The following is a 26,809-nucleotide window of genomic DNA, read 5'->3' as shown; positions in this document are numbered from 1 at the left end:
CGCTATCCTGCGATTCCTACTCTGACTAGCACGTGGTACTGGTAGCAATCCCGAGATTACTACTTTTTGGGTCCTACTTTTTAATTTAGCTCCTAGCTCCTTAAATTCGTTTTGTCAGACCTCATCCCTTTTTTTTTAACCTATGTCGTTGGTACCAATGTGCACCATGGCAACTGGCTGTTCTCCCTCCCTTTTTAGAATGTCCTGCACCCGCTCCGAGACATCCTTGACCCTTGCACCAGGGAGGCAACATACCATCCTGGAGTCTCGGTTGCGGCCGAAGAAACGCCTATCTATTCCCCTTACAATTGAATCCCCTATCACTATCGCTCTCCCACTCTTTTTGCTGCCCTCCTGTGCAACAGAGCCAGCCACGGTGCCATGAACTTGGCTGCTGTTGCCCTCCCCTGATGAGTCATCCCCCCCAACAGTACCCAAAGCAGTGTATCTGTTTTGCAGGGGGATGACCACAGGGGACCCCTGCACTACCTTCCTTGCACTGTTCTTCCTGCTGGTCTTCCATTCCCTATCTGGCTGTGGACCCTTTACCTGCGGTACGACCAACTCGCTACACGTGCTACTCACATCATTCTCAGCATCGTGGATGCTCCAGAGTGAATCCACCCTCAGCTCCAACTCCGCAATGCGTTCCGTCAAGAACTGGAGGCGAATACACTTCCCGCACACGTAGTCGTCAGGAACACTGGTGTTGTCCCTGAGTTCCCATATGGTACAGGAGGAGCATAACACGTGACCGAGCTGTCCTACCATGATTTAAGTCTTTGATAAGCAACAACAATGCTAAAGTTTACTCACTGTTATCGAAGAGAAAAAAGAAAAACTACTCGCCAATCACCAGCCAATCACTTACCCCCTTGGCTGTGACATCACCTTTCTGTTTCTTCCTACTTCTTTTTTGCCTTCTCCCTGTAGCTGCACCGGCTGGGCCTCTCCATGCACCTCCTCGACGCTGCTCCCGACTGCCGCCGCGTTGGGCCTTTATAGGCCTCTCGCCGACCCCGGAACTCACGCCTCTCCACGCACCTCCTCGACGCTGCTCCCGACTGCTGCCGTGTTGGGCCTTTATAGGCCTCTCGCCAACCCCGGAACTCACGCCTCTCCATGCACCTCCGAGTCCATGATCAGATTAAATGGCGGAGCAGGCTCTAGGGACCAACTGGCCTACTCCTGCTCCTATTTCTTATGTTCATATATATATATACATATATATTTTTTTTAAAACGCTGTGCAAAACAAAAACCTGTATTTTGCTCAGCCAGAAATGGGGAGGAAAGACTTGAGGCAGTATTTTATGTTTAAAGTACTCACTTGAAAAAATTATCTTAACATTTATATCTGTTGCCATGGTGATACCATGATCCAGGTAGATGCATTAGAAACATAGAAACATAGAAAACAGGTGCAGGAGTAGGCCATTCGGCCCTTCTAGCCTGCACCGCCATTCAATGAGTTCATGGCTGAACATGCAACTTCAGTACCCCATTCCTGCTTTCTTGCCATACCCCTTGATCCCCCTAGTAGTAAGGACTTCATCTAGCTCCTTTTTGAATATATTTAGTGAATTGGCCTCAACAACTTTCTGTGGTAGTGAATTCCACAGGTTTGCACTCTCTGGGTGAAGAAGTTTCTCCTCATCTCGGTCCTAAATGGCTTACCCCTTATCCTTAGACTGTGACCCCTGGTTCTGGACTTCCCCAACATTGGGAACATTCTTCCTGCATCTAACCTGTCTGAACCCATCAGAATTTTAAACGTTTCTATGCGGTCCCCTCTCATTCTTCTGAACTCCAGTGAATACAAGCCCAGTTGATCCAGTCTTTCTTGATATGTCAGTCCCGCCATCTCGGGAATCAGTCTGGTGAACCTTCGCTGCACTCCCTCAATAGCAAGAATGCCCTTCCTCAAGTTAGGAGACCAAAACTGTACACAATTCTCCAGGTGTGGCCTCACCAAGGCCCTGTACAACTGTAGCAACACCTCCCTGCCCCTGTACTTAAATCCCCTCGCTATGAAGGCCAACATGCCATTTGCTTTCTTAACTGCCTGCTGTACATGCATGCCAACCTTCAATGACTGATGTACCATGACACCCAGGTCTCGTTGCACCTCCCCTTTTCCTAATCTGTCACCATTCAGATAATAGTCTGTTTCTCTGTTTTTACCACCAAAGTGGATAACCTCACATTTATCCACATTATACTTCATCTGCCATGCATTTGCCCACTCACCATTCAAGTAGTAGCTTTGGATCTTGATGGCACTCACGCCCACTGTGCCCAGAAAGTTGATTTCTGGGACCTAGGAGGCTTCATTGTTTCCCTGTTTCCTTGTTTGTGGCCCACTTCTCAACCCCACCAGCACAAAGATTCCTGCTGCAGTTGCCATCAGCAACCCCGCACAAGGAAAATAAGTGCAAAATCTCCAATGGGAGATTTGGTCTCATGTAAGCCACAGGATCTTCCAGCATGTAAACAATTCAAACTTGCTGCTTGATATGCTGGCAGAACCTTCAGTGGTGTTGGCAGGAGTGCTGATTTGAAGCACTACCTCTACCTGTCTTAGCTGCTTACTTTAACTGCTTACTGTGCCTTGCAGGTAAAGAGATAAATGCTCCTGCTAAAATGTGCTCAGTGAGGAGGATCCAGCCTGCAGCTCCAAAGATTCCTTGGAAATTGAGCTTCTGACTGCTCTTCTACTAAGCAACAGCAACAGCTTGCATTTATATAGCACTTTTAAGGTAGTAAAACGTCCCAAGGCACCAACAGCTTTATCAAACAAAATTTGACACCAATTGCATGAGATATTTGAACAGGCAAAGAGGTAGGTTTTAAGGAGCCTCTTAAAGGGGAGAGAGAGGTGGAGAGGCGGAGTGGTTTAGGGTAGTGGAATTCCAGAGCTTGGGGCCGAGGCAGCTGAAGGCAAGGCAGCCAGTGTTGGAGCAATGAAAATCGAGGATGCACAAGAGGCCAGAATTGATGAAGTGCATAGATGTTGTCGGACTGGAGGAGGTTAGAGGGAGGGAGGGGTGAGGCCATGGAGGAATTTTAAAACCAGGATGAGAATTTTAAAATCGAGCTGTTGCCGGACCAGGAGCCATTGTAGGTCAGCGATGGGTGAATGGGACTTGAGTTGGGATACAGGCAGCAGAGGTTTGAATGACCTCAAGTTTACTTAGGGTAGTTGAAGGGGTATTTCTGCCACAGAAATAAAACATACATGCTTTCCCCCAACCCCACCGGTAAGGACAAAGCTTTAGTACAAGACCCCAAAATCGCAGCCGATGTAGAGGTATTCACCCACCCCCCCCCCCCCCCCAAATTTCCCATAGAGCACTTCACAGCATCGCACAATGGGTGACAAACTCATAATCATAATGCAGCACCAACAGCTTCAACTTTCCAGTGCCTGTGCAAACAGCCACAACAGGGCAAAGCCCAACATTGCATATAAGCAACTAGGCCCTGACATCACTTAAGATGACAAACCTCAAGGCAGCGACAGAACAGTGCAGCTGCCTAACAAAATGGCCTCAAATCAAAATCCGGCACCCACAAAATACCACTCTGACCTAAAGACAAAAGTCAGAAAACTGAAAATTCCATGACAGCCATCCAGGCTATATGTATCGAGCTCTGCAGTGCAACCTCCCAAATACAACAGCAAATAAAACAACTGGGTTTCTGCTTCATGGAAATCAATGAAGTGTAAGCTTTAATTGCCTATCATGATGGGAGGGACTGGGATAAAGCCATCAAACTTGGCAACTGGGAATACTGCAATAATATCTATCTTTAGCATTTTAGAAGGTGCGGAGAGTTTAATGGGAAAAAGTAAATTGTCTCTAAGCGGCTCGGTTCACTGCAGTAGAGGTTCATGCTTTGGTTCTAGCAGCGACTTGATTGCAAGTCCAGTACATGCATCAATAAGCTAGACCTGCTCGATGGTTCCATACTCTCTTTTCTCCCCCCCACCCTTGACAAAATGGCAGTGTTACGTTGCTATTTGCAGCCTGATTACTTCTCCCTCCTGTAAGCTCACAGGTTTGTAAAGCTGTTGAATTGGGAGTGGCTTAGCCAGTCACATGATGTTCACAAGACTCAATAAAACCCCAGCCAGTTGGGTTCGGGGGATCCACGATGAGGCAGGTGGTTGTGAGCCAGGTGGATGAACTGGTAATGTGTAGTGATTGTTAAACCTTTTGCTAATAAACCAACTAGTTCTTCGTAGCAATGTGTTGCTATGCATTCTTAAGCAAAGAACCCATGAAGCAAATACATTACACCTGCAGAGTGCCAAAATAGTTAGTCAATTCCTTGAACTTTCTTTCAGAGATACTGCACGGCGTAACCACAGTAGATTGTTTTATCTGAATCATATACACAACATAATCTTGTGCTGTCAATGATTAGAAAGCAGTAATCTCTCTCCTCAAGATTCCAACCTCTGATGACCACTTGAAGCAGGATCTTTTTCTAATTTCAGATACAGAGCAGATCAGAGAGGTGTTGCGCAGGGGCCTTGAAATGAACACCAAGCCAATCTTGCCACCAATCAGCTCCCAGAAACCACAACAACAGAATAGAATGAACCATGACCGAGCACCGTAAGTTCTTTTGCAACTTGCGCAAATTTGTCTTTCAAACAGTCTATCGTCATTGAAGATTGTAGGAGTTTTTCTGGGGTGGGGAGGGAATGTGTGTACTGCATTGTTAAATTTATTGAAACCTCCCATTTGACATTCCTTAATCCTAATTCTGCTTAGTTTTTTTTTTACAAAGCTTTAGTCCATGGAATAAAAAAACATTCTACTTTTAAGATTGATTTAATAGTGCAATATGAACTGTTTACAAAACTAGCGTAAGCTTAAATAGAGGCAAATCGAAGGAGATAATGTAACTAAAACTGGGTTAATAGTGGAATTGATTAGACACACTGCCCCGCAAACGAGAGAAACACTAGGGGAATTAAATCTAAATTCTATTTAAAACATTTTTTAACAAAAAAAAATCAACTGTATGTAGACTTCACAATAACCTGATTCACCGTGGTTACCCATAAAAGGGAAATGCACTCATCTGAATTAGCACATAATGCTCACTGTTATAAAAGACTGTGTGTGCCTGTCAGAGGCAGCTGGGAAGCAGATGTTAGAAGAATCCTTCCTTCAGTGAGCCTATGAAGTCGAGAGAATTTTCCACAGGCTTCCATCTCCAGTTGTGATAGAGAGAGGATTCAACACACAAAATCTGCTCCCGGTCTGATTCTCTTGAGCAGTATTCAAACGATAAAATAGTAGATACAAGGTAAAGCTAAAAGGCTCCAATAAGTGTTCAGGTAAAAGAATTGTGTGGCTCTCACAGAGGAACCCTTTTTTAATGGTGAAATTACTTCCAGAACAAAGTTGTTGTTTCACCTATTTGATAGAGCAACGTTGACTAATTTATAATGGAGAAGTTAGTGCATTGTTGGTTCAACTGCTGGACATGTTATACCAATGCTTGATGCTGTGGGACATTAAAACCTGGGCTTGCATTTTCTGTTCTCTTCACAAGCTGTTGATTTTAGAAAGAAAATCTATATTAAAATAAAACAAAAGATGCTCGATAAACACAGCAGGCCAAGAGTAACTGAAAGAAAGAAAGTCTTAACATAAAAACATAAGAAATAGGAACAGGAGTAGGCCATCCGGCCCCTCGAGCCTGCTCCACCATTCAATAAGATCAGGGCTGATCTGATCATGGACTCCGCTCCACTTCTCCGCCCGCTCCCCATAACCCCTTATCCCCTTAACGATTAAGAAACTGTCTATTTCTGTCTTAAGTTTATTCAATGTCCCAGCTTCCACAGCTCTCTGATGCAGCGAATTCCATAGATTTACAACCCTCTGAAAAAAGAAATTTCTCCTCATCTCTGTTTTAAATGGGCAGCCTCTTATTCTAAGATCATGCCCTCTAGTTCTAGTCTTCCCCATCAGTGGAAACATCCTCTCTGCATCTACCTTGTCAAGCCCCCTCATAATCTTACACGTTTCGATAAGATCACCTCTCATTCTTCTGAATTCCAGTGAGTAGTGGCCCAACTTACTCAACCTTTCCTCATAAGTCAACCCCCTCATCCCCGGAATCAACCTAGTGAACCTTCTCTGAACTGCCTCCAAAGCAAGTATATCCTTTCGTAAATATGGAAACCAAAATTGCATGCAGTATTCCAGGTGTGGCCTCACCAATACCTTGTATAGCTGTAGCAAGACTTGCCTGCTTTTATACTCCATCCCCTTTGCAATAAAGGCCAAGATACCATTGGCCTTCCTGATCACTTGCTGTACCTGCATGCTATCTTTTTGTGTTTCATGCACAACTACCCCCAGGTCCCGCTATACTGCAGCACTTTGCAATCTTTCTCCATTTAAATAATAACTTGCTCTTTGATTTTTTTTTCTGACAAAGTGCATGACCTCACACATTCCAACATTATATTCCATCTGCCAAATTTTTGCCCACTCACTTAGCCTGTCTATGTTCTTTTGCAGATTTTTTGTGTCCTCCACACACATTGCTTTTCCTCCCATCTTTGTATCATCAGCAAACTTGGCTATGTTGCACTCGGTCCCTTCCTCCAAGTCGTTCATATAGATTGTAAATAGTTCGGGTCCCAGTACTGATCCCTGCAGCACCCCTCTAGTTACTGGTTGCCATCCAGAGAATGAACTATTTATCCCACTCTCTGTTCTCTGTTAGTTAGCCAATCCTCTATCCATGCTAATATATTACCCCCAACCCCGTGAATTTTTATCTTGTGCAGTAACCTTTTATGTGGCACCTTACTGAATGCCTTCTGGAAATCCAAATACACCACATCCACTGGTTCCCCTTTATCCACCCTGTTTGTTACATCCTCAAAGAACTCCAGCAAATTTGTCAAACTTGACTTCCCCTTCGTAAATCCATGCTGACTCTGCCTGACCGAATTTTGCTTTTCCAAATGTCCTGTTACTGCTTCTTTAATAATAGACTCCAACATTTTCCCAACCACAGATGTTAGGCTAATTGGTCAATAGTTTCCTGCTTTTTGTCTGCCTTTTTTAAATAGGGGCATTACATTTGCAGTTTTTCAATCTGGGACCTCTCCAGAATCCAGGGAATTTTGGTAAATTACAACCAATGCATCCACAATCCCTGCTGCTACTTCTCTTAAAACCCTAGGATGCAAGCCAACAGGTCCAGGGGATTTATCTGCCTTTAGTCCCATTATCTTACTGAGTACCACCTCCTTAGTGAATGTGTTAAGTTCCTCCCTCCTCCTTTCCCCCCGCCCTGCCCTCCCATAGCCCCTTGACTATCCACTGTTGGAATATTAGTGTCCTCAACCGTAAAGACTGATACAAAATATTTGTTCAGAGTTTCTGCCATCTCCATGTTCCTCATTACTAATTCCCTGGTCTCGTCCTCTTAAGGGACCAACATTTACTTTAGCCACTCTTTTCCTTTTTATATACCTATAAAAACTCTTGCTATCTGATTTTATATTTTGTGCTAGTTTACTTTCAGTTTATCTTCCCTTTCTTAATAATTTTTTTAGTCGTTCTTTGCTGGCTTTTAAAAGCTTCCCAGTCTGCTGTCCTCCCACTAGTTTTGGGCACTTTGTATGCCCTTGTTTTTAAGTTGAATACAGTCCTTTATTTCTTTAGTTAGCCACGGATGGCTATCTTTTCTCTTGCACCCTTTCCTCCTCACTGGAATATATTTTTCTTGAGAGTTGTAAAATATCTCCTTCAATGTACACCACTGTTCATCAACCGTCCTACACTTTAACCAATTTCCAGTCCACTTTACCCAACTCTACCCTCATACCTTCATAGTCTCCTTTATTTAAGCTTAGTACGCTGGTTAGAGATCCAACTTTCTCACCCTCCATCTGAATTTGAAATTCAATCATGCCATGATCACTCATTCTGAGGGGATCCTTTACTATGAGATTGTTTATTAATCCTGTCTCATTACACAGGACCAGATCTAACACAGCCTGCCCTCTGGTTGGTTCCGTTACATATTGCTCAAGGAACCCGTCCCTTATGCACTCTATGAACTCCTCCTCAAGGCTACCCTGACCAATTTGATTTGTCCAATCAATATGAGGTTAAAATCACCTATGATTATTGCTGTTTCCTTTTTACAAGCCTCCCTGATGTCCCTGAGACCATGTGGTTGGATGGTCAATTTGTAGATAATGTGGTGTCAGCTTTGAGTGTCCATGAACCAGCGGCCAGGTTGGTCAGTTGTGTGGGGAGAAGGGGATGGATCCAGTTGTGTGGGGAGAAGGGGATGGATCCAGTTGTCCTTTTTGAGGGGCGATGGATCAGCTGGCATGCTGCAGAGGTTGTCCAGTGAAATCAGAGGGCCAAGGAGTGGAGCCTCGACACTGAGCCAGCTAAAGTTGATCCTGGGCTGTAGTGGAGATGCATAGTGTCCTCGGGTGTTGGCATTGAGCTTCAGCAGATCCAGTAGACTAGCAGAGAAGCACTCATAAGGACAGTGTAATGGAGTGTGGTATAATCCAGTGGAGTATTGAAAATGTAGAAGAGAAGCAAAAATGGAAATTGGAAAAGTTGAAAGGATATGATGAAAGACTAGCAAAGAACATGAAAAATAATACATTTTGTATTTGCCGAACAAGTAATAGACTAGTTAAAGAAAGGGATTTGTTCTCACTAAGGTATAGCTGAGGTGCTAAATGAGTACTTTTCCTCTGCTTTCACAAAGAATGGATTAGTAGGAATAAAAGGAAACTGGAAGTACAATTAGATACAACAACAACTTGTATTTATATATTGCCTTTAAATTAGTAAAACATCTCAAGGCACTTCACAGCAGTGTTAGAAGAGAAAATAAATAAATTTGACACAGCCACATAAGAAATTACCGCAGATGATCAAAAGCTTGGTCTGAGCTAGGTTTTAAGAAGCGTCTTAAGGAGGAACGAGAGGTGGACAGGCAGAGGTGTTTAGGGAGGGAGTTCCAGAGCTTAGGGCCCAGGCAGCTGAAGGCATGGCCACCAATGGTTGAGCGATTTTATAATCGAATGCTCAAGGGCAGAATATGAGGAGCACAGACATCTCTGGGGTAGGGGGAGAAGAAAGAGGAGAGAGAGTTGTGAGGCTGAAGGAGATTAGAAATAGAGAGGGGCGAGGCCATGGAGAGATTTGTAAACCAGGATGAGAATTTTGAAATTGAGGTGTTGCTTAACCAGAAGCCAATGTAGGTCAGCGAGCAAAGGGGTGATGAGTGAGCGGGACTTGGTGCGAGTTAGGACACGTAGAAGAGATGCTAGATTTTATAAATAGGTGCTAAAGGAAAGAGGTAATGCTGACCTACATAAATCCTTGATTTGCCCTGAGTTAGAACATGACTGACATACTTCAGAAAATATGTCAATGCATTGGAAGAGAATTAGTAAGGGATGAAATGCTTTGCTTATGATGAGAGACTAGAGAACCTGAGGCCCTTTTCCCTGGCTTGAGATTTGATTGGTGTTTAAAAGTATGAATGATTTTAAAGTAAATGGGGAGAAAATGATTTCCTCTGGTTAGTGAGTTAGTAATTAAAGGCCATACATTTAAGATCACCAAAGCAACAAAATGTAAGTTTAAGAAAACTTTTAAGGCGGAGTTGTTACGACGTGGAATGCCCTATCAGAAACTGCACGAGAAACGGCTAGAAGTAATAGCTTTTAAAAGTGGATAAATATTTATTTGAAAATGAAAAAATTAAAAGGAAAAGGCAGGGGAATGGGACAGAGTAGTTCTTTGAGGGCAAGCACAGGCACAATGAGCTGAATGCCTATCATCTGTGCTGTAAAGTTCTGATGAGGTGGAACATTACATGACCTAGTGGCAATATATTTTGTACACCATTATAAAATCTTTGTGTGGCCCTGTAACATAGCATGCCACATGAGTTGAATGAAATATAGTGCACTGTGCATTGAGTTTCAAGGCAGAAACACATTAATAGGAAGTATGAAAGACATGCATTTATATAGTGCCTTTCACGACCCCAGGACATCCTAAAGCAACTTAGTCAATAAAGTAATTTTGAAGCGTAGCCACTATTGTAATGTAGGAAATGTGGCAGCCAATTTGCACACAGCAATTCCCATAAACAGCAATGTGATGGCACCTCCAACAGTGCAGCACTCTGAGTACTACACTGAAAACTCAACCTCTCCACCACCCCTCGATCCCTCAACTACCTCCATTCGTACTACAAACTCTGTCCCCTGCCACTGATTCCATCCCCTCCTTGGCTACTGTCTTGGGCTGAACCAGACAGTTAGTAACCTCAGCATCCTTTTCTACCCTGGACTGCACTTCAGATGTCATATCCTCTCTACCATAAAGACCATTTACTTTGACTTCTGCAAGGTTGCCTGCCTCTCCCCCCCCCCCCCCAATCGCGGAATCCTTTATACCTCCAGAGGTGACTAATCCATTGCTCTCTCTCTCTCTGCTGGCCTCCTGCTCTCTGTCCTCTGAACTCTTGTCCAAAGCTCTTCTGCAAGTATTTTGATCCACTCTGTTCTGCATTGGCTCCCTGCCCCCAACATCTTCCTCATCTTTAAATTCCTCCTTGGCCTTGCCCTACCCTATCTCGGCAACCTCATGCAGCCCAATGTCCCTCCCTCTCAAACATTGTGTTCCTCTGATTCTGGCCTCTTGTGCACTCACCTTTCACTACCACCACTGACAGTAGAACTTTCAGTTGCCTGGGTCATACTCTGAAATTTCCCCTCCACCTCTTCACATCTCCTTTTTGAAAACCTCGACAAAACTTATTTCATTGACCAAGCTTTTGAACACCCCGTCTTTCTTCCCATTTTCTGACTTTGCATCCATTTTCCGTGTGTCTATCTATAAAGCACTTTGGGACATTTTTTAAAAATTAAGTGCACTATATAAATGGAAGTTGTTAGATTGTGGTTGAATGTTCTGGCTGTTATTTCACTACATTGATCTTATCCTTTTTGGTGCAGAGGGCTTTCTGGAGAAGATGCTTAAGTGAAGATCCTTCTTCAAAGGAGGAAATGCAAGGTGTAGATTAGTCATTGTTGCTCTTTTGTACCCCCTAGTGGCTGCAAGGAAACATCGGCCAAGGACTGGGAGTAGATTACTGATCCATTCTCTCATATTTTGTGCACGGGAAATCTTTCTTAACATTTTTTTTGAAAGGGTATAAATGGGATTTTAAGAATTGACAAAAGATAGCATAAATGCACTAACAATACCTAACCTGCCATTTTAAATTGTGATCTTCAAATAGTAAATGCCAAATAGAAGTTCCTTTTGTAGACACCTACCATGCATACTTATCAAGATAGCCTTTTAGAACTAGCTTCTCCTAGCTGCCTATGAGTCTCCAAGTTCAATATTGCTACTTTTTTCTAATCTTGATGTGATGGTCAGAGAATGCCACTGCAGGTTGTAACTATTCTGTCTTTCTGGTGACTAGAAACTAGTCTATTCTGTTTCCAATTCCTGCACCAGACATCCTTGCGGGTTGCTTATTTATATCAAATTACTGATAAATCTGTGTTGTGGACACGTGGCCTCCAGGAACTCATTTGAGAAGGCCTTCAACTCATTTTATATAGCACCCATCCAATTGTCTAAAAAAAGATGACATTTATCCCATTTAATTTGGACAGAATCCAATCCCAGATGTTAATGTGCAAGCCTGCTATGGTGCATCATGCCCTTATCCATTCATTCGGGCACATGGAACTGTTGAGCTGTCAAAGGGCATGTGCTCCCAAAATGTTTAATGTGCCTTGAATGGGGAAGCTGTCTTGGGAAACCGGTAAGTATGGGAATAATGTGGACTTAACAACGAACGAGTGTGGCCTTGGTTTAGTACCACATTTTTACTGTGAGCTTGGTAAAAGAAAATACTTGTTTTTAAATTTTAAAAAAATGCAAGAGTTGGGTAATCTGAACTTCAAATGGCTACTTGAGTATCTTTTAAGGCTCTGAAACAAATATGAACTGTGCTAGCTAACTAATTTGGCTGAATGTAGTTAAAAGTTAGCCAGCAAAATGGGAACTCTTTGAAGGTTAAGAGATCGGGTTTTTCAATGGGCTAATCAAATTCATTCTTTACATAAGCTCTTTTCCTCTTCAATGTTTATTCCTGCTTTCATAAGGATTTCAAAGTTCAATTTTAGAGAGATTTTTGTTTTAAAATAAAACATGCTTGCATGACTTCTCTCAGAAGAGAAGTTAAGTGTTTGGGGAATGAATACTTTCATTATTGTACTATTACTTTCCTAAAATATCTACCTTTTAGAAGATATTTGCTGTTCAGTTATATTTCCCCAATTACTTGTAAATTCACCATATTGGATTTTCAGACTCGCTGCAGAGTTGCTTCGTTGATGTCTTCAGGCTTGGAAGCACGCTGATTTTCTGGTCTTGAATGTAGCTGCTTGCTGACAGAGCAGATAGCTTATCTTGGCTGAGCGGTTCTGCCATGAGCTCAGAGGTTAGAAATAGCAGGTCTCTATGGAACTGGGGGGCGGGGGCAATTGTATTGAAGTGCAAATAGACTTGAAAATAAAATAACTGGAAGGGAGGGCCAAGTTATTCAGTTTACATTTTCTTTTTCCTTTTAAGTTTGTATTAATTATTGCTCAGCTCTTTTTACTGCGATGTGATTGCCAGTGAAGGGTCAGAATGTATAAACATAAAGATGAATCAAAGTGGGGTCAAAGCAGGAAAAAAATGATTTAAAAAAAATGTTAAAGCTCTTTATCTGAATGCATGTAGCATTCGTAACAAAATAGATGAGTTGACAGCACAAATAAATACAAATGGGTATGATCTGATAGCCATTACAGAGACGTGGTTGCAAGGTGACCAGGACTGGGAACTAAATATTCAGGGGTATTTGACAATTCGTAAGAACAGACAGAAAGGAAAAGGAGGTGGGGTAGCACTGTTGATCAAGAATATCAGTGCGTTAATGAGAAATGATATTGGCTCAGAGGATCAAGATGTTGAATCGGTTTGGGTGGAGATAAGGAATAATAAGGCTAAAAAAATCGCTGGTGGGCGTAGTCTACAGGCCCCCTAACAGTAGCTACACTGTTGGACGGAGTATAAATCAAGAAATAATGGAAACTTGTAATAAAGGAATGGCAATAATCATGGGCGATTTTTAACCTTCATATTGATTGAACAAGGCAAATTGGCCAGGATAACCTTGAGGAAGAGTTCATAGTGCATCTGGGATAGTTTCCTTGAACAATACATTGTGGAACCAACCAGGGAGCAGGCTATCTTAGATCTGGTACTGTTTTGAGACAGGATTAATAAATGATCGCCTAGTCAAGGATCCTCCAGGAATGAGTGACCATAACATGGTTGAATTTCATATTCAGTTGGGGGGGTGAGAAACTTGGTTCTCAAACCAGTGTCCTTAAATAAAGGAGACTACAAAGGTAAGAGGGCAGAGTTTGCTAAGTGGACTGGGAAAATAGATTAAAGTATGGGACAGTTGATGAGCAGTGGCAGACATTTAAGGAGATACTTCATTGAGTAGGAAAGACTAAGAGAAGGGATAACCATCTGTGGCTAACTAAGGAAAAACAAGAGCATACAATGTGGCCAAGACTAGTGGGAGGTCAGAGGATTGGGAAACTTTTAAAAGGCAGCAAAGAACGACTAAAAGAATGCGAGGGAAGATAGATTGAAAGTAAACTAGCACGAAATATAAAAACAGATAGTAAGAGTTTCTACAAGTATATAAAAAGAAAGAGTGGCTAAAGTAAATGTTGGTCCCCTAGAGGATGAGACTGGGGAATTAATAATGGAGAACAGGAAAATGGCAGAGACGTTGAACATATTTTATATCTGTCTTCATGGTAGAAGACACTAAAAACATCCCAATAGTGGATAATCAAGGGACTATAGGGAGGGAGGAACTGAATACTATCACTAATGAAATAGTACTTGGTAAAATAATGGCCCCAAGTTTCGTGCCGCGGCGAAAACGGCGCACCTCCGAGCTGGGCGCCTGTTTTTCGCGCCGAAAACTGCACCTAAAAAAAAATCCGATATTCTCGAGCTCTTTTGAGCTTGATATCTGCTTGGCGCGGCGCGCTCTTCGCAGCAGGGGGCGGAGCCTAACACTCGCGCCGATTTTCTAAGCAGCAGGGGGCGGGTACAATTTAAATTAGCCTTCATGGTGCCGGCAACCCTGCGCGTGCACGTTGGAGCGTGCGCGCACGCGCAGTCTCACACAAACATTGGCACTCGGCCATTTTTAAAAATACTGCAGAAAAAGTGAAGATTTGTTTCTTGGACCCCTGCAAAGGCTTGTAATTTAATTTTTTTTGATACTTCTGTGTGTGAGGGAGTGCTTTTAGCAGCACTGATGAATACATCACCTGCTGAAATCAGTGAGTTCAGCTTTTCACTGCTAAACTTGCAGAACCGGTGCATACAAATTAAGGACTGTGTGTTTGGAGAAATAAGAGTGCCAATTCAACTTTGCAATAATACGTGGTGTTGACAATGCAGCACCCATTCTGCAAATATAAATATAAAACTGTCGATGTGGCTGCCTCTCTCTGTCCAAATGGCCTCAGTCCCCCTCACAGCTCAAAGGCTGCTGCTGTATCTTTGGCTGCCGGCCAGCCACTGACGCTGCCCCTAAAGCGTGGCCGAATGGCCTCAAGAACCTTAATGAGCTGCGTGTGTCCTGCGTTGATTCTTCGGCTGCCGGCCAGCCACTGACGCCGCTGCTATCTCATGGCCGAATGGCCTCACGTCGGTCTGCTGATTCTTCGGCTGCCGGCCAGCCACTGACGCCGCTGATATCTCATGGCCGAATGGCCTCGGCACCGTCCGGTGCTGCTTCGCGGCCAGCCACGAAGAGAATGAAGGCCTGCCTCAAGCACTGCAGCTCAGCTCGAAGCTTGCTGCCGCTGCCGTCGAGACACTGACGCCACACCGCTGCCTGTCTCCAACATGAAAGGCCTGCCTGAAGCACTTTCACACAGGTAGGAACATGGTTTATTTAATCTTTTCTTTGCTTATAAATTTTTATTCAGGTTGGATTTATTTGGATAATATTTGTATAAGTATAACTAAGGATTGATTGTAGAATTTAATGACTTCCCTTCCCCCCCTCCCCCCCCCACCTCGTTCCCGACGCCTAATTTGTAACCTGCGCCTGATTTTCTAAAGTGTAGACAAGGTTTTTTCAAGCGTACAAAAATCTTCACTTACTCCATTCTAAGTTATTTTGGAGTAAGTTTTCACTCATGAAACTTTGAAATCAGGCGTAAGTGGCCAGACACGCCCCCTTTTGAAAAAAAAATTCTGTTCCAAAGTGAAACTGTTCTACCTGACTAGAACTGGAGCAAACTAAATGTGGAGAATTCTGATTTCTAAGATACTCCGTTCTACACCAGTTGCTCCTAAAAAATCAGGAGCAAATCATGTGGAAACTTGAGGCCAATGGGACTAAAGGCAGACAGGTCCCCTGGACCTGATGGCTTACATCCTAGGGTCTTAAAAGAAGTGGTAGCAGAGATAGTGGATGCATTGGTTGTAATCTACCAAAATTCCTTGGTTTTCTCAGCAGATTGGAAAACCACAAATGGTAATGTCCCTATTTTTTAAAAAAGAAGGCCGACAAAAAGCAGGAAACTATAGACCAGTTAGCCTAACATCTGTCGTTGGGAAAATGCTGGAGTCCATTATTAAGGAAGCAGTAGCGGGACATTTGGAAAAGCATAATTCAATTAAGCAGAGTCAGCATGGTTTTATGAACAGGAAATCATGTTTGACAAATTTGCTGGAGTTCTTTGAGGATGTAACGAGCAGGGTGGATAAGGGGGAACCAGTGGATGTGGTGTATTTGGATTTCCAGAAGGCTTTCGATAAGGTGTCGCACGAGGTTATTGAACAAAATTAAGGCTTATGGGATTGGGGTAATATACTAGCATGAATTGAGGATATGTTAACGGACAGAAAACAGAGTAGGAATAAACGGGTCATTTTCAGGTTGGCAGGCTGTAACTAGTGGGGTGCCATAAGGATCTTGGGTGCTTGGGCCCCAGCTATCCACAATCTATAGCAATGATTTGGATGAGGGGACCAAATGTAATCTATCCAAGTTTGCTGATGATGCATTCCCACCTAGCTTTGTAAGTTGTGAAGAGGATACAGAGACTTCAAGGGGATATAGAAAAGCGTGTGCGAAAACATGGCAAATGGAATATAATGTGGAGAAATGTGAAGTTATCCACTTTGGTAGGAAAAATAGAAAAGTAGAGTATTTTTTAAATGGTGAGAGATTGGGAAACGTTGGTGTTGTCAGATGGACCTGGGTGTTCTTGTACACGAATCACTGAAAGTTAACATGCAGGTACAGCAAGCAATTCAGAAAGCAAATGATGTGTTGGCCTTTATTACAAGAGGATTTGAGTAGAAGAATAAAGATGTCTTGCAGCAATTATATAGGGCCCTGGTGCGACTGTACCTTGAGTATTGTGTACAGTTTTGGTCTCCTTACCCAAGGAAGGATATACTTGCCATTGAAGTGCAACAAAGGTTCACCAGACTGATTCCTGGGATGGGGGTATTGTCCTATGAGGAGAGATTGAGTAGACTGGGCCTATATTCTCGAGTTTAGAAGAATGAGAGGTGATCTCATTGAAACATACAAAATTCTTATAGGCTTGACAGGGTAGATGCAGGGACGATGGTTCCCTTGGTTGAGGAGTCTAGAACCAGGGGTCACAGTCTCAGAATAAGGGGTCGGCCATTTAGGACTGAGATGAGGAGAAACTTTTTCACTCAGAGTGGTGAATCTTTGGAATTCTCTGCCCCAGAGGGTTGTGGAGGCTTAGTCTTTATTTATTCAAGACAGAGATTGATAGATTTTTGGATATTAAGGGAATCGAGGTATATGGGGATAGTGCAGGAAAGTGGAGTGAGGTAAATCATCAGCCATGATCTCATTGAAAGGCCCGAGGGGCTGAATGGCCTACTCCTGCTCCTAAATTCGTATGTTAACATTAAGACCAAAGCCTTTGTCTTCAGCTCCTGTATGGGTGCGGTGGTGTACTGGTTCTGTTATTGAACAGAGGCCTGCACTACTAAATCCTGCCATGGCAGTTTCAGAATTTGAATTGTTTCTTTTTTTAAAAATCTGGAAATAAGAAGTTGTTGGATTGTCGTAAAAACCCAACTGGTTCACTAATGTCCTTTTAGGGAAGGAAACTTGCCGTCCTTACGCGGTCTGCCCTATCTGCGATACCAGTCCCAGACCAACATGGTTGCCCCTAAAGCAACAGTTGTATCTGGGCAACTCGAGATGGGCGATAAATGCCAACCTTGCCAGCGCTGCCCATATCTCAAGAATAAATTAAGCAGAAAAAAAATCTGTTGCCACACCACTGGTTCCTAGGCCACTGTTTTCAGCTGAATCAGACTGTTCACATCCTCGGCGTTCTGTTTGACCAGAGCTAAGTTTCCAACACCATAACCTCTCATTATAAAGACTGCCTATTTCCACCTCTGCTCGTCTCCGCCATGCCTCAGCCCATCTGCTGATGAAAGCATTCCTCCAGGCTTAACTATTTCAATACTCTCTTGGCCGGAGTCCCATCTTCCACCCCTCCATGGGCTCAAGTTTCGGCCTGAGTTGCTCCTATTTTTTTGGAGCAACTAGTTTAGAATGGAGCATCTTAGAAATTGCAATTCTCGGCATTTAGTTTTGCTCCAGTTCTAGAGAGTTAGAATAGTTTCATTTTAGAACAGATTTTCTTTTTTCAAAAGTAAGTTATCAGCCACTTACGCCTGTTTTGCAAGTTTAGGCAGCGAAAACTTACTCCAAACTAACTTAGAATGGAGTAAGTGTAGATTTTTGTATGCTCAGAAAAACCTTGCCTACACTTATTAATCAGACGTAGGGAATAAGAGGTAGGAAGGGGGAGGGAAGTTTACAAAAATTAAACACTTCACTTTGACAAATAAAGAGTCGTCATCAATAATAAATGATAAATAAATCAATAAATCAATCAAAACAAAAAAAAATAAAAAATCAATAAATAAAAAATTAAGTTTCTACTCTTCTCACCTACTTCCTACAGCAGCACCAGGAGCCCTCCAACAGCGTCTCTCTGTCTCTGCCAGTGTCTGTGTTTCTGATAGCGAGGGAGGGGGGGGGGCGGGGAAGGGAAGGGAGAGAGGAGGGGGCAGGTCGAGTGGGGTGGGGGGGGGAGGTGAGGCTGAACGGGAGGGAGGGAGGGGGAGGCTGAACGGGAAGGAGTCCCGATCTTCGCCCGGAGAGCCCATTCGGCTAGGGCCGGTGTGCTTCGGCCCTTCCCACGCAGCGTCTGGGGCGAGGAGCTACTGCACATGTGCGCACACTCTAGCGCACATGTGCAGAGGTTCTGGCACGGTTTTCAATGCCGGGACCTGGCTCCGCCCCCAACCCCTTGTGCTGCGCCACGCCGAGCACAAAGACGTCCTGAGGAGACCGGAGAATCACATGGTAAGTTTTCGGCGCCCTTTTTCTTCCAGAAAGTCGGCGCACCTTATGGAGGTGCGCTGTTTTTACAGAGGGTGGAAACTTGGGCCCCATAAACCTGAGCTTATCCAAAACTCTGCTGTCCATCTCCTAACCGACAGCAAGTCCCGCTTGCCCATTAACCCTGTGCTCGCTGACCTATATTAGCATCCGATCCGCCAATGCCTCGAGTGTAAAGTTCTCATCCTCGTGTTCAAATCCCTCCTTGGTCTAGCCCTTCCCTATTTCTGCAACCTCCTCCAGCCCTCCACCCCTCCAAGATCTCTGCATTCCTCCCAACCGTGACATCACGTGCATTCCCCACTCCCCCTTCACACCATCATTGGCCGTGCCTTCAGCCATCTAGGCCCTAAGCGCTGGAATTCTCTCCTTAAACCTCTGCCTCTCGACACCTCTCTACTCCTTCAAGACCCTCCTTTGACATACCTTTGACCAAGCTTTTAGTCACCCTTCCTAATTTCTTATCCTTTGGTTTGGTGTCAATTTTTTTCTGTTTACATTCATGTGACGTGCCTTGGAACATTTTCTGACATTAAAGGGGCTATATAAATGCAAGGATTCGAGGGAAAGTCTTGATCAGGTCTGTCTTGTTTGAAGATGTATGCTGGCCTTGTAGCCCCATTTCCTGACACTTTTCACTTCTTTGTAGTTAAGTAAAATTGTTACTGAAACCATAAAATTGCATTCAAAGTAGGCATGGTGTTTGTAGATCGTATAACAGAAAAGGGGGGACATAGATATGATTAAATGCAAGAGATTTAGGACAGCAAGCAGGAGAAATTTTTTAGGTGAGGGTGGTGAGGCTGTCGTGTGCACTACCAGAATTAATGGTTGAAGCATAGACCATTTAAGATTAGACTGGATAGATGGCTGAAGGAAAGGGGAATATGAGAACAGAACGGACACATGGGATGAGGAATACAACTCGTGGAGGATAAACACCAACACCGAATGGTCTGTTTCCATGTTGTAATTTCATCGCACTATATATCTCCATGATTGGAAAGTGCATCTTGCCCCTGCTTATGTGCCTTTTTCACAAAATGTATTCCCCAAAACTGACACATCCACCACGAATATAGAAAAATATGGTCTTGATTTTCTGTTTTCTTTCCCCAAAACCTCTTCCATGTAATGTCCCTTAGATTCTATTAAGCTAATAATTTTCTAAGAGCAAGGAGACTATAGTCCAGTATCTAAGCATATATAAAACTAGCTGTGTTCCCCCTCAAACCTTTTGTGTTCCACTACTTTGACCTTATGTGAGATTAATGTCATGTAATGTAGCATTCTGTAAATTAGGTTATTTAGTAATCTTCCTGTATGAATAAGAGGCTGGATTCGGTTGCACTCATGCCATTCATATGGAGACCAACTGCAATATTGTGGGTAAGATGTATATTGTAATCAAACATGAAAATGTTATTGAGTTTCTGTAATTTTTGGCGCATGATGGTCAGTGTCACAATTTAAGATTATGCTGCATTTGGTTCTTAGCTCATCACTTCTCATTTTAATATTAAGCTATAAAGATAGTCACTAAACTGCAGAATTTTGAAAGGATGGGGATGTCGGTGTGTGTCGTTCAGGTAATATTGATTGTTTGTGAATGCAGTGCATTGGGGGAGGGAGAGTGAGAATATATTAAAATATTTGTTTTTAAAAAGTTGTGCAGGAGGAAATTTGATGCGTGCTGGATCTAGCTGCTCTGAAATCTGTAGAAATATATTGCTCTCATTTTCCTGAAAAGCTTTTTGATATACTAATGACCTCCAATTAACCCCAAGTGAAATGAGAATTTCTCCCACAAATTGTTCCTGCTTGTTGAGGTACAGCTTTTCATTTTGTATTTTTATTTGGTATATATTGCAGTATACATGCCTAATGTTGTCCTGGAATTTACCATTCACTCCCAACATTGCATTTAACAAATCTGTGAAGTAAATATTGCACTGCATGAACCATGTTTTTATCCTTTCTCTTCCAGGATTTAAGGCTGATTGTCTAAATTCAAATAATCTTAAGGAAAAAAAAAAATCAAAGAAAATGTATTAATCCCTGGTAATGTTTTGGCACTCAAATCTACAATGCAAAGTCAAATTGAAAATACCAAGTCTGAGTCTTAGCTCAAAGATTATAATTCTGTTTGTAAATCTGAGTAGTTTTGTTTTTTAAATTATGATTATTGTGATATTTCTGGTACAAATCTACCCATAATTTCTCCATAGACTAGTGCAATCAGTGGGCCATTTCCAGAGCAAGCAGACTGAAAGGTAAGAATATCATGCACAATTCATCTTACCCCTTCCCAGTCTCTCTGGGTTTGTGAAGCCCAGATTGTAATTCTATTAAAAAAAAATTGCTGTCTCTTGTGTCTGTAAATCCTAGCTAAAATGAAAACGACTACATTGAGAATGTAAAAATCTGTTTTTTTGCAGGGTGCACGTACATTGCTAAAAGAATTCTATATTAAGCTAATAAGGAACATTTTAAAAAATGTAATAAAGTAGTATTTGTGTATTACAATTCTTGCTTGCAGAGTTGAATTAGAAATAGCAAAAAGCTTGCCATTCCAGCTCATCATGCACTGCTGCAATTGACAAGTTAGCATATTGAATTTGCTTGCAGTTTCAATGTGGTCATCATTTCAGTGGTTCTGTTTGTAAAATTAGATTATCTGCCGTTATTGCTGTATAGTTTGTGCCCATTCTGTAAATACCACCTGATGGACGGCATCTTTTTATTAGTAATGTGAACGGACTTTCAGCGATGCTCAGTCGTGGCTGTTTACCCATGTCTCAGGAATACCTTGAGATGTTAATATTTGAAGTCTGCCTACATTTAAGTTAGGAATGCAAACAGTTTTCAAACCATTTCAAAAGAAGCTGTTGCCAAGTGTGATGTTTGCTTTACTCTTGATGTGAAAGCTAGAATGGTTACTCTGAGCCAGAGGTAAAAAAAATTACAGTTGTAATGAATAGAACAGACTTTGTGGCACTCTTAACTTTCTTTACAATTGTGTGTATGCATAAAAGGTAGGTTCAGTATTTTACAGCAGTTTTTACATTTTAACTTGTTACCACATAAGTGGGTCACTGCAAGATTCCCTCAGTGGGGAAAAAATGTACTGCGATTTGCAGTGGAGTCCTACTGACGCAGAAGATCCCTGGTTTGCACTGATTAAGCTGTTAGCCATTGTAGCAGTGGCGATGCTGGAGTTTATCTTCGCCTCCCTGCTTTAGGGAAGGTGAATGCCTCGTTTGTACTTCTGATCCGGGTTAGTGCATTACAAAATCAAGTGTATGCCACGCCCCCACCAGATAACTTACAACACTCCAATTGCACTCGCACTTAGTGGCCATTTGGATAAAGTGGAATTGGCTAGAAGAAAAATGCTCTGCTCGAGTCCTAATTGTGTCATTGTATTTATACACTGATGAGTGGTATCCTCTATTTCCACATGTCTCTGTTAAAGGGCAGGCTTAAAATTGGAATTTCAAGCTTGTGGTGCAAACTCTAATGACACATTCCTTTAGAATCATAGATGGATACAGCACAGGGAGGTCATTCGGCCCATTGTGCCTGTGTGACTCTTTGGTAGAGCTATCCAACTAGTCACACCACCCTGCTCTTTCCTCATAGCCCTGCAATTTCTTTCTCCAAGTATTTATTCAATTATCTTTTGAAAGTATCTATTGAATCTGCTTCCACCGCCCTTTCAGGCAGTGCATTCCAGATCACAACTCGTGTTTAACCAAAAGTTTCCTCGTGTCGCCTCTAGTTCTTTTGCCAATCACTTTAAATCTGTGTCCTCTGGTTACTGACCCCCCTTCTACTGGAAACTATTTCTCCTTATTTACTCTATCTAAACCGTTCATAATTTTGAACACCTCTATCAAATCTGCTCTTAATCTTCTCGATTCTAAGGAGAACAACCTCTGCTTCTCCAGTTAATTGAAGTCCTTTCATCCCTGGTACCATTCTCGTCAATATCTTCTGCACCCTTGACATCCTTCCTAAAGTGTGGTGCCCAGAACTGAACACAATACTCCAACTGAGGCCTAACCCATGTTTGTCAAGCTTTGGTGTAACTTCCTTGCTTTTTGTCATTGTTGGAAATATATTGTCGAGAGCTGCATAAGAGTGGCCCCAGTTGACTACTCTTGGCATACACTCTTCCCTTCTCCCACTCTTCTCTTCTCCCAAATATGGAATGGTTCAAGTACTATTCAGTATCATTGTATGAAAAATCCTTCATTGTGGATCAATGTCCTACTGGTGTGGTACATTTCCATTTCTATTTTAACATCCTTGGATGCTAAGGATGCTAAAATGTGGTTTTCCTTGTTACATTTTTTCCCAGGTTGCGTTCCCTCTGTGTTTCATTATCCCTTCTAACTTTGCACCTTTCCAGTCACTAAGATGCTCTAGATTCTTTTGCCAAGCATAAAAGATCCCGGTTAGAATTGTTGTTGGCTGGAAATTCTTGATATGAAAGAAGGATTTTAGTGTGATCCTTATATCTTGTATATGTTAATTGTAGTAGATCTTAAAACAACTAGGAAGATACTGCTTACTGAAATAATGTGGGTTCTGACTGAATGAGTGGCTATAATCTTAACAAGGTGACAGACTCGCACGTTAGGAAGTTATTAACTACTTCCCCATGATGTTCAATGGCATTACCATCGCCAAATCCCCCACCATCAACATTCTGGGGGTCACCATTGACTAGAAACTTAACTGGACCAGCCACATAAACACTGGCAACAAGAGCAGGTCAGACACTGGGTATTCTGTGGTGAGTGTCTCGCCTCCTGACTCCCCAAAGCCTTTCCACCATCTACAAGGCACAAGTCAGGAGTGTGATGGAATACTCTCCATTTACCTGGATGAGTTGCAGCTCCAACAACACTCAAGAAGCACGACACCATCCAGGACAAAGCAGTCCACTTGATTGGCACCCCATCCACCACCTTAAACATTCGCTCCCTTCACCACCGGTGCACCGTGGCTGCAGTGTGTGCCATCTACAAGATGCACTGCAACAACTCAAGCCTGCTTCTTCGACAGCACCTCCCAAACCCTCTACCATCTAGAAGGACAAGGGCAGCAGGCACATGGGAGCATCATCACCTGCAAGTTGCACACCATCGTGACTTGGACATATGTCGCTGTTCCTTCATCGTTGATGGGTCAAATTCCTGGCACTCCGTCCCTAACAGTGCTGTGGGAGCACCTTCACCACACGGACTGCAGCGCTTCAAGAAGAGAGCTCACCACCACCACCACCTTCTCGAGGGCAATTGGGGATGGGCAATAAATGCTGGGCTTGCCAGTGACACCCACATCCCAGAACGAATATTTTTTTTTAAACGTGGTAAGCAATCACTGCTCATGTATTTTGAGAAATAGTATTTGTATATTATGACATGCATGTGGTTTGAGAAAATAGAATTAATTTGTATTTTGTGTTCTGAAAGTAGTAGTGATTATATTGTATAAGTCGTGGTGGATGATAGACATAAGCGGTTTTGCTACTTTTGCTTACAGAATCCGAGTATTTATTGCAGTGATAAACATGTGAAGCAAATTTCCACTCATTAATTTAACATGTTGATTTTTTTGGATGCCATGGAAACAAAATCCATGTGACCCACCAATCTTGGACAGGTTAGTTGAGTGGGCAAATGCATGGCAGATGCAGTATAATGTGGATAAATGTGAGGTTATCCACTTTGGTGGCAAAAACATGAAAGCAGAATATTATCTGAATGGCAGCAGATTAGGAAAAGGGGAGGTGCAACGAGACCTGGGTGCCATGGTACATCAGTCATTGAAAGTTGGCATGCAGGTACAGCAGGCGGTGAAGAAGACAAATGGCATGTTGGCCTTCGTAGTAGGGAATCTGAATATAAGATCAGGGAGGTCTTGCTGCAACTGTACAGGGCCTTGCTGAGGCCTCACCTGGAATATTGTGTTCAGTTTTGGTCTCCTAATCTGAGGAAGGACGTTCTTGCTATTGAGAGAGTGCAGCGAAGATTCACCAGACTGATTCCTGGGATGGCAGGACTGACATATGAGAAGAGACTGGATCGACTGGGTCTGTATTCACTGGAGTTTAGAAGAATGAGAGGGCATCTCATAGAAACATATAAAATTCTGATGGGACTGGACAGGTTAGATGCAGGAAGAATGTTCACGATGTTGGGAAGTCCAGAACCAGGGTTCATAGTCTAAGGATAAGGAGTAAGCCATTTAGGACTGAGATGAGGAGAAACTTCTTCACTCAGAGTTGTTAACATGTGGAATTCTCTTCCGCAGGGAGTTGTTGATGCCAGTTCGTTAGATATATTCAAGAGGGAGTTGGATATGGCCCTTATGGCTAAAGGGATCAAGGGGTATGGAGAAAAAGCAGGAAAGGAGCACTGAGGTGAATGATCAGCCATGGTCTTATTGAATGGTGGTGCAGGCTCGAAGGGCCGAATGGCCTACTCCTGAACCTATTTTCTATGTTTCTATATTTCCCCCCAGCTTAGTTATAGATCAGAGATATTTAATACGTCACAGTCGTAGGCTATTTCAATTCAAATGGGCAGCATATTGAAAGCTTTCACAATTCTTGATTTCTACTCCTCAGTGAATTTAACAATCCGCCAGGGTGCGGTGTTTAATGTCTTTTTTTCATCTTCACTTTACCGATCCCTATTTAGAATATTGGTCCTGATGCTGTAACATTTACTAATCAAGCTCAGCATATTTTTCATCCTTTCGTTCTTTCTCTCTCACTCTCAAACGCACAAAAACACACTCTCTAGTGTATCTGACCAATACACTACCAACCTTGATTGTTCTGCTGTTGGATGAGCATGACCAAAGCCCCACCAGAAACTGCTCTTGCTTCTGGTCCCATTCCCCCTTCCCAGATGCCTCTCTCAACCCGAGGGTGCACAACCTCTATCCTCCTTGACCTGAGCTTTATTCCAAACTCCACATCCAATCCATCACCTGAAACTTTGCCTGTCTCCATTCTTACCTATCTATCACAGTTTCTGAACCCCTCCTGTATACATTTATCACCTCTCGACTCACATTTTCCATGCTCTTCACTGCCCTTCCAAGCTCCACCTTACATTAAAAAAGCCAACTCACTCAGACTTATCTGCTCAACTGTTGCCCTGATCCTTGTTCTCCAATCTTTCAACACATTGCTTTCAGTATCTTTATCCCTGACTTCAAATCCTTCCATACCTTATTTGTCTGCTCCTGCTTTTACCATCTCCTCCAATCTGTGACCTTGCCTGTACCTTCCACACTTTCAGTTGTGGTCTACTGTGTGTTTTCCCCTCCCTGTGATCTGCAGTTAGTGGCAGAGCCTCCAGTAACTCTGCCTCCACACTGGAGTTCCCTAAATCCCTTCATCTTGCTACATTTGTCGTCCTCCTCCTTAAAACCCAACTCTGCATCTATACTTTAGGTTTCCTCCTTTAACCACTCCCTTCCTTCTCCTTCGCAATCCCCTCTCCTTCGCAATCCCCTCTCCTTCGCAATCCCCTCTCCTTCCCACCTCTGATGCACATCTGTGAAGAGCCTTGACATTTTACTAAATAAAAGGCATTCTATAAATGCAAGCTGTGATAGTAATGGCAGTCTAGATATGGCATAGGGCCTCATCTGCCCAAGTTAGGGTGGGAAAAGTCAGTCTAGATTGCTGGCTGTGATCAATCCCCAGCCGGACCGGCTGAAAATGTATGTCGCGGATTGGGTTTGGTTACGATGCTTCTCTTGGCCAAACAGCCTAACGACAGCAACTGCCAAGCACACAAATCAATAATGTTCACTTGGGTGAGGTACCAGAGGAAATGGTGCTTTCTGGAGGGTAACGGGAGAAAATAGTAACAAATGAGAGCACTGAGCAGTTTAAATAGGAAGGTAGTGCAATCAGTCTAGAGTAAGGGTGTTAATGCATTTAATTCATTTTTTCTAAAGAAAATATTTGGGACAAATTAGTTTTGAATGGAGCATTGTTACCTCTGAGAAGTAGCTACCATGGCCTTTTAAATGTTTCATAATAGAAAGGAAGACTTGCATTTATACACTTAATTATATTGTGAATAATATAATTTGTTACACCAACCTGGTTCATATTATCTTGCAGTCTTTGCATTCAACATTGCACATGCAGCTGGTTA

At 42.8% G+C, this 26,809-nt stretch overlaps 1 protein-coding gene across 1 annotated transcript in view; it reads left to right on the top strand.

The window, feature by feature from the left end:
• The window catches only part of sufu (suppressor of fused homolog (Drosophila)), a 155,174-nt gene that overhangs the window by 109,039 nt on the left and 19,326 nt on the right, over positions 1 to 26,809 (top strand). Inside the window, exons 8-9 of the mRNA XM_070876484.1 lie at positions 4,504 to 4,624; positions 20,846 to 20,890. Coding sequence (XP_070732585.1) covers positions 4,504 to 4,624; positions 20,846 to 20,890 — 166 coding nt within the window. The remainder of the gene's footprint in view (positions 1 to 4,503; positions 4,625 to 20,845; positions 20,891 to 26,809) is intronic.

The sequence above is a fragment of the Pristiophorus japonicus genome, chromosome 3, assembly GCF_044704955.1.
Source record: "Pristiophorus japonicus isolate sPriJap1 chromosome 3, sPriJap1.hap1, whole genome shotgun sequence".
Lineage (NCBI taxonomy): Eukaryota > Metazoa > Chordata > Chondrichthyes > Pristiophoridae > Pristiophorus > Pristiophorus japonicus.
This window is presented reverse-complemented; position numbering and strand designations above follow the sequence as displayed.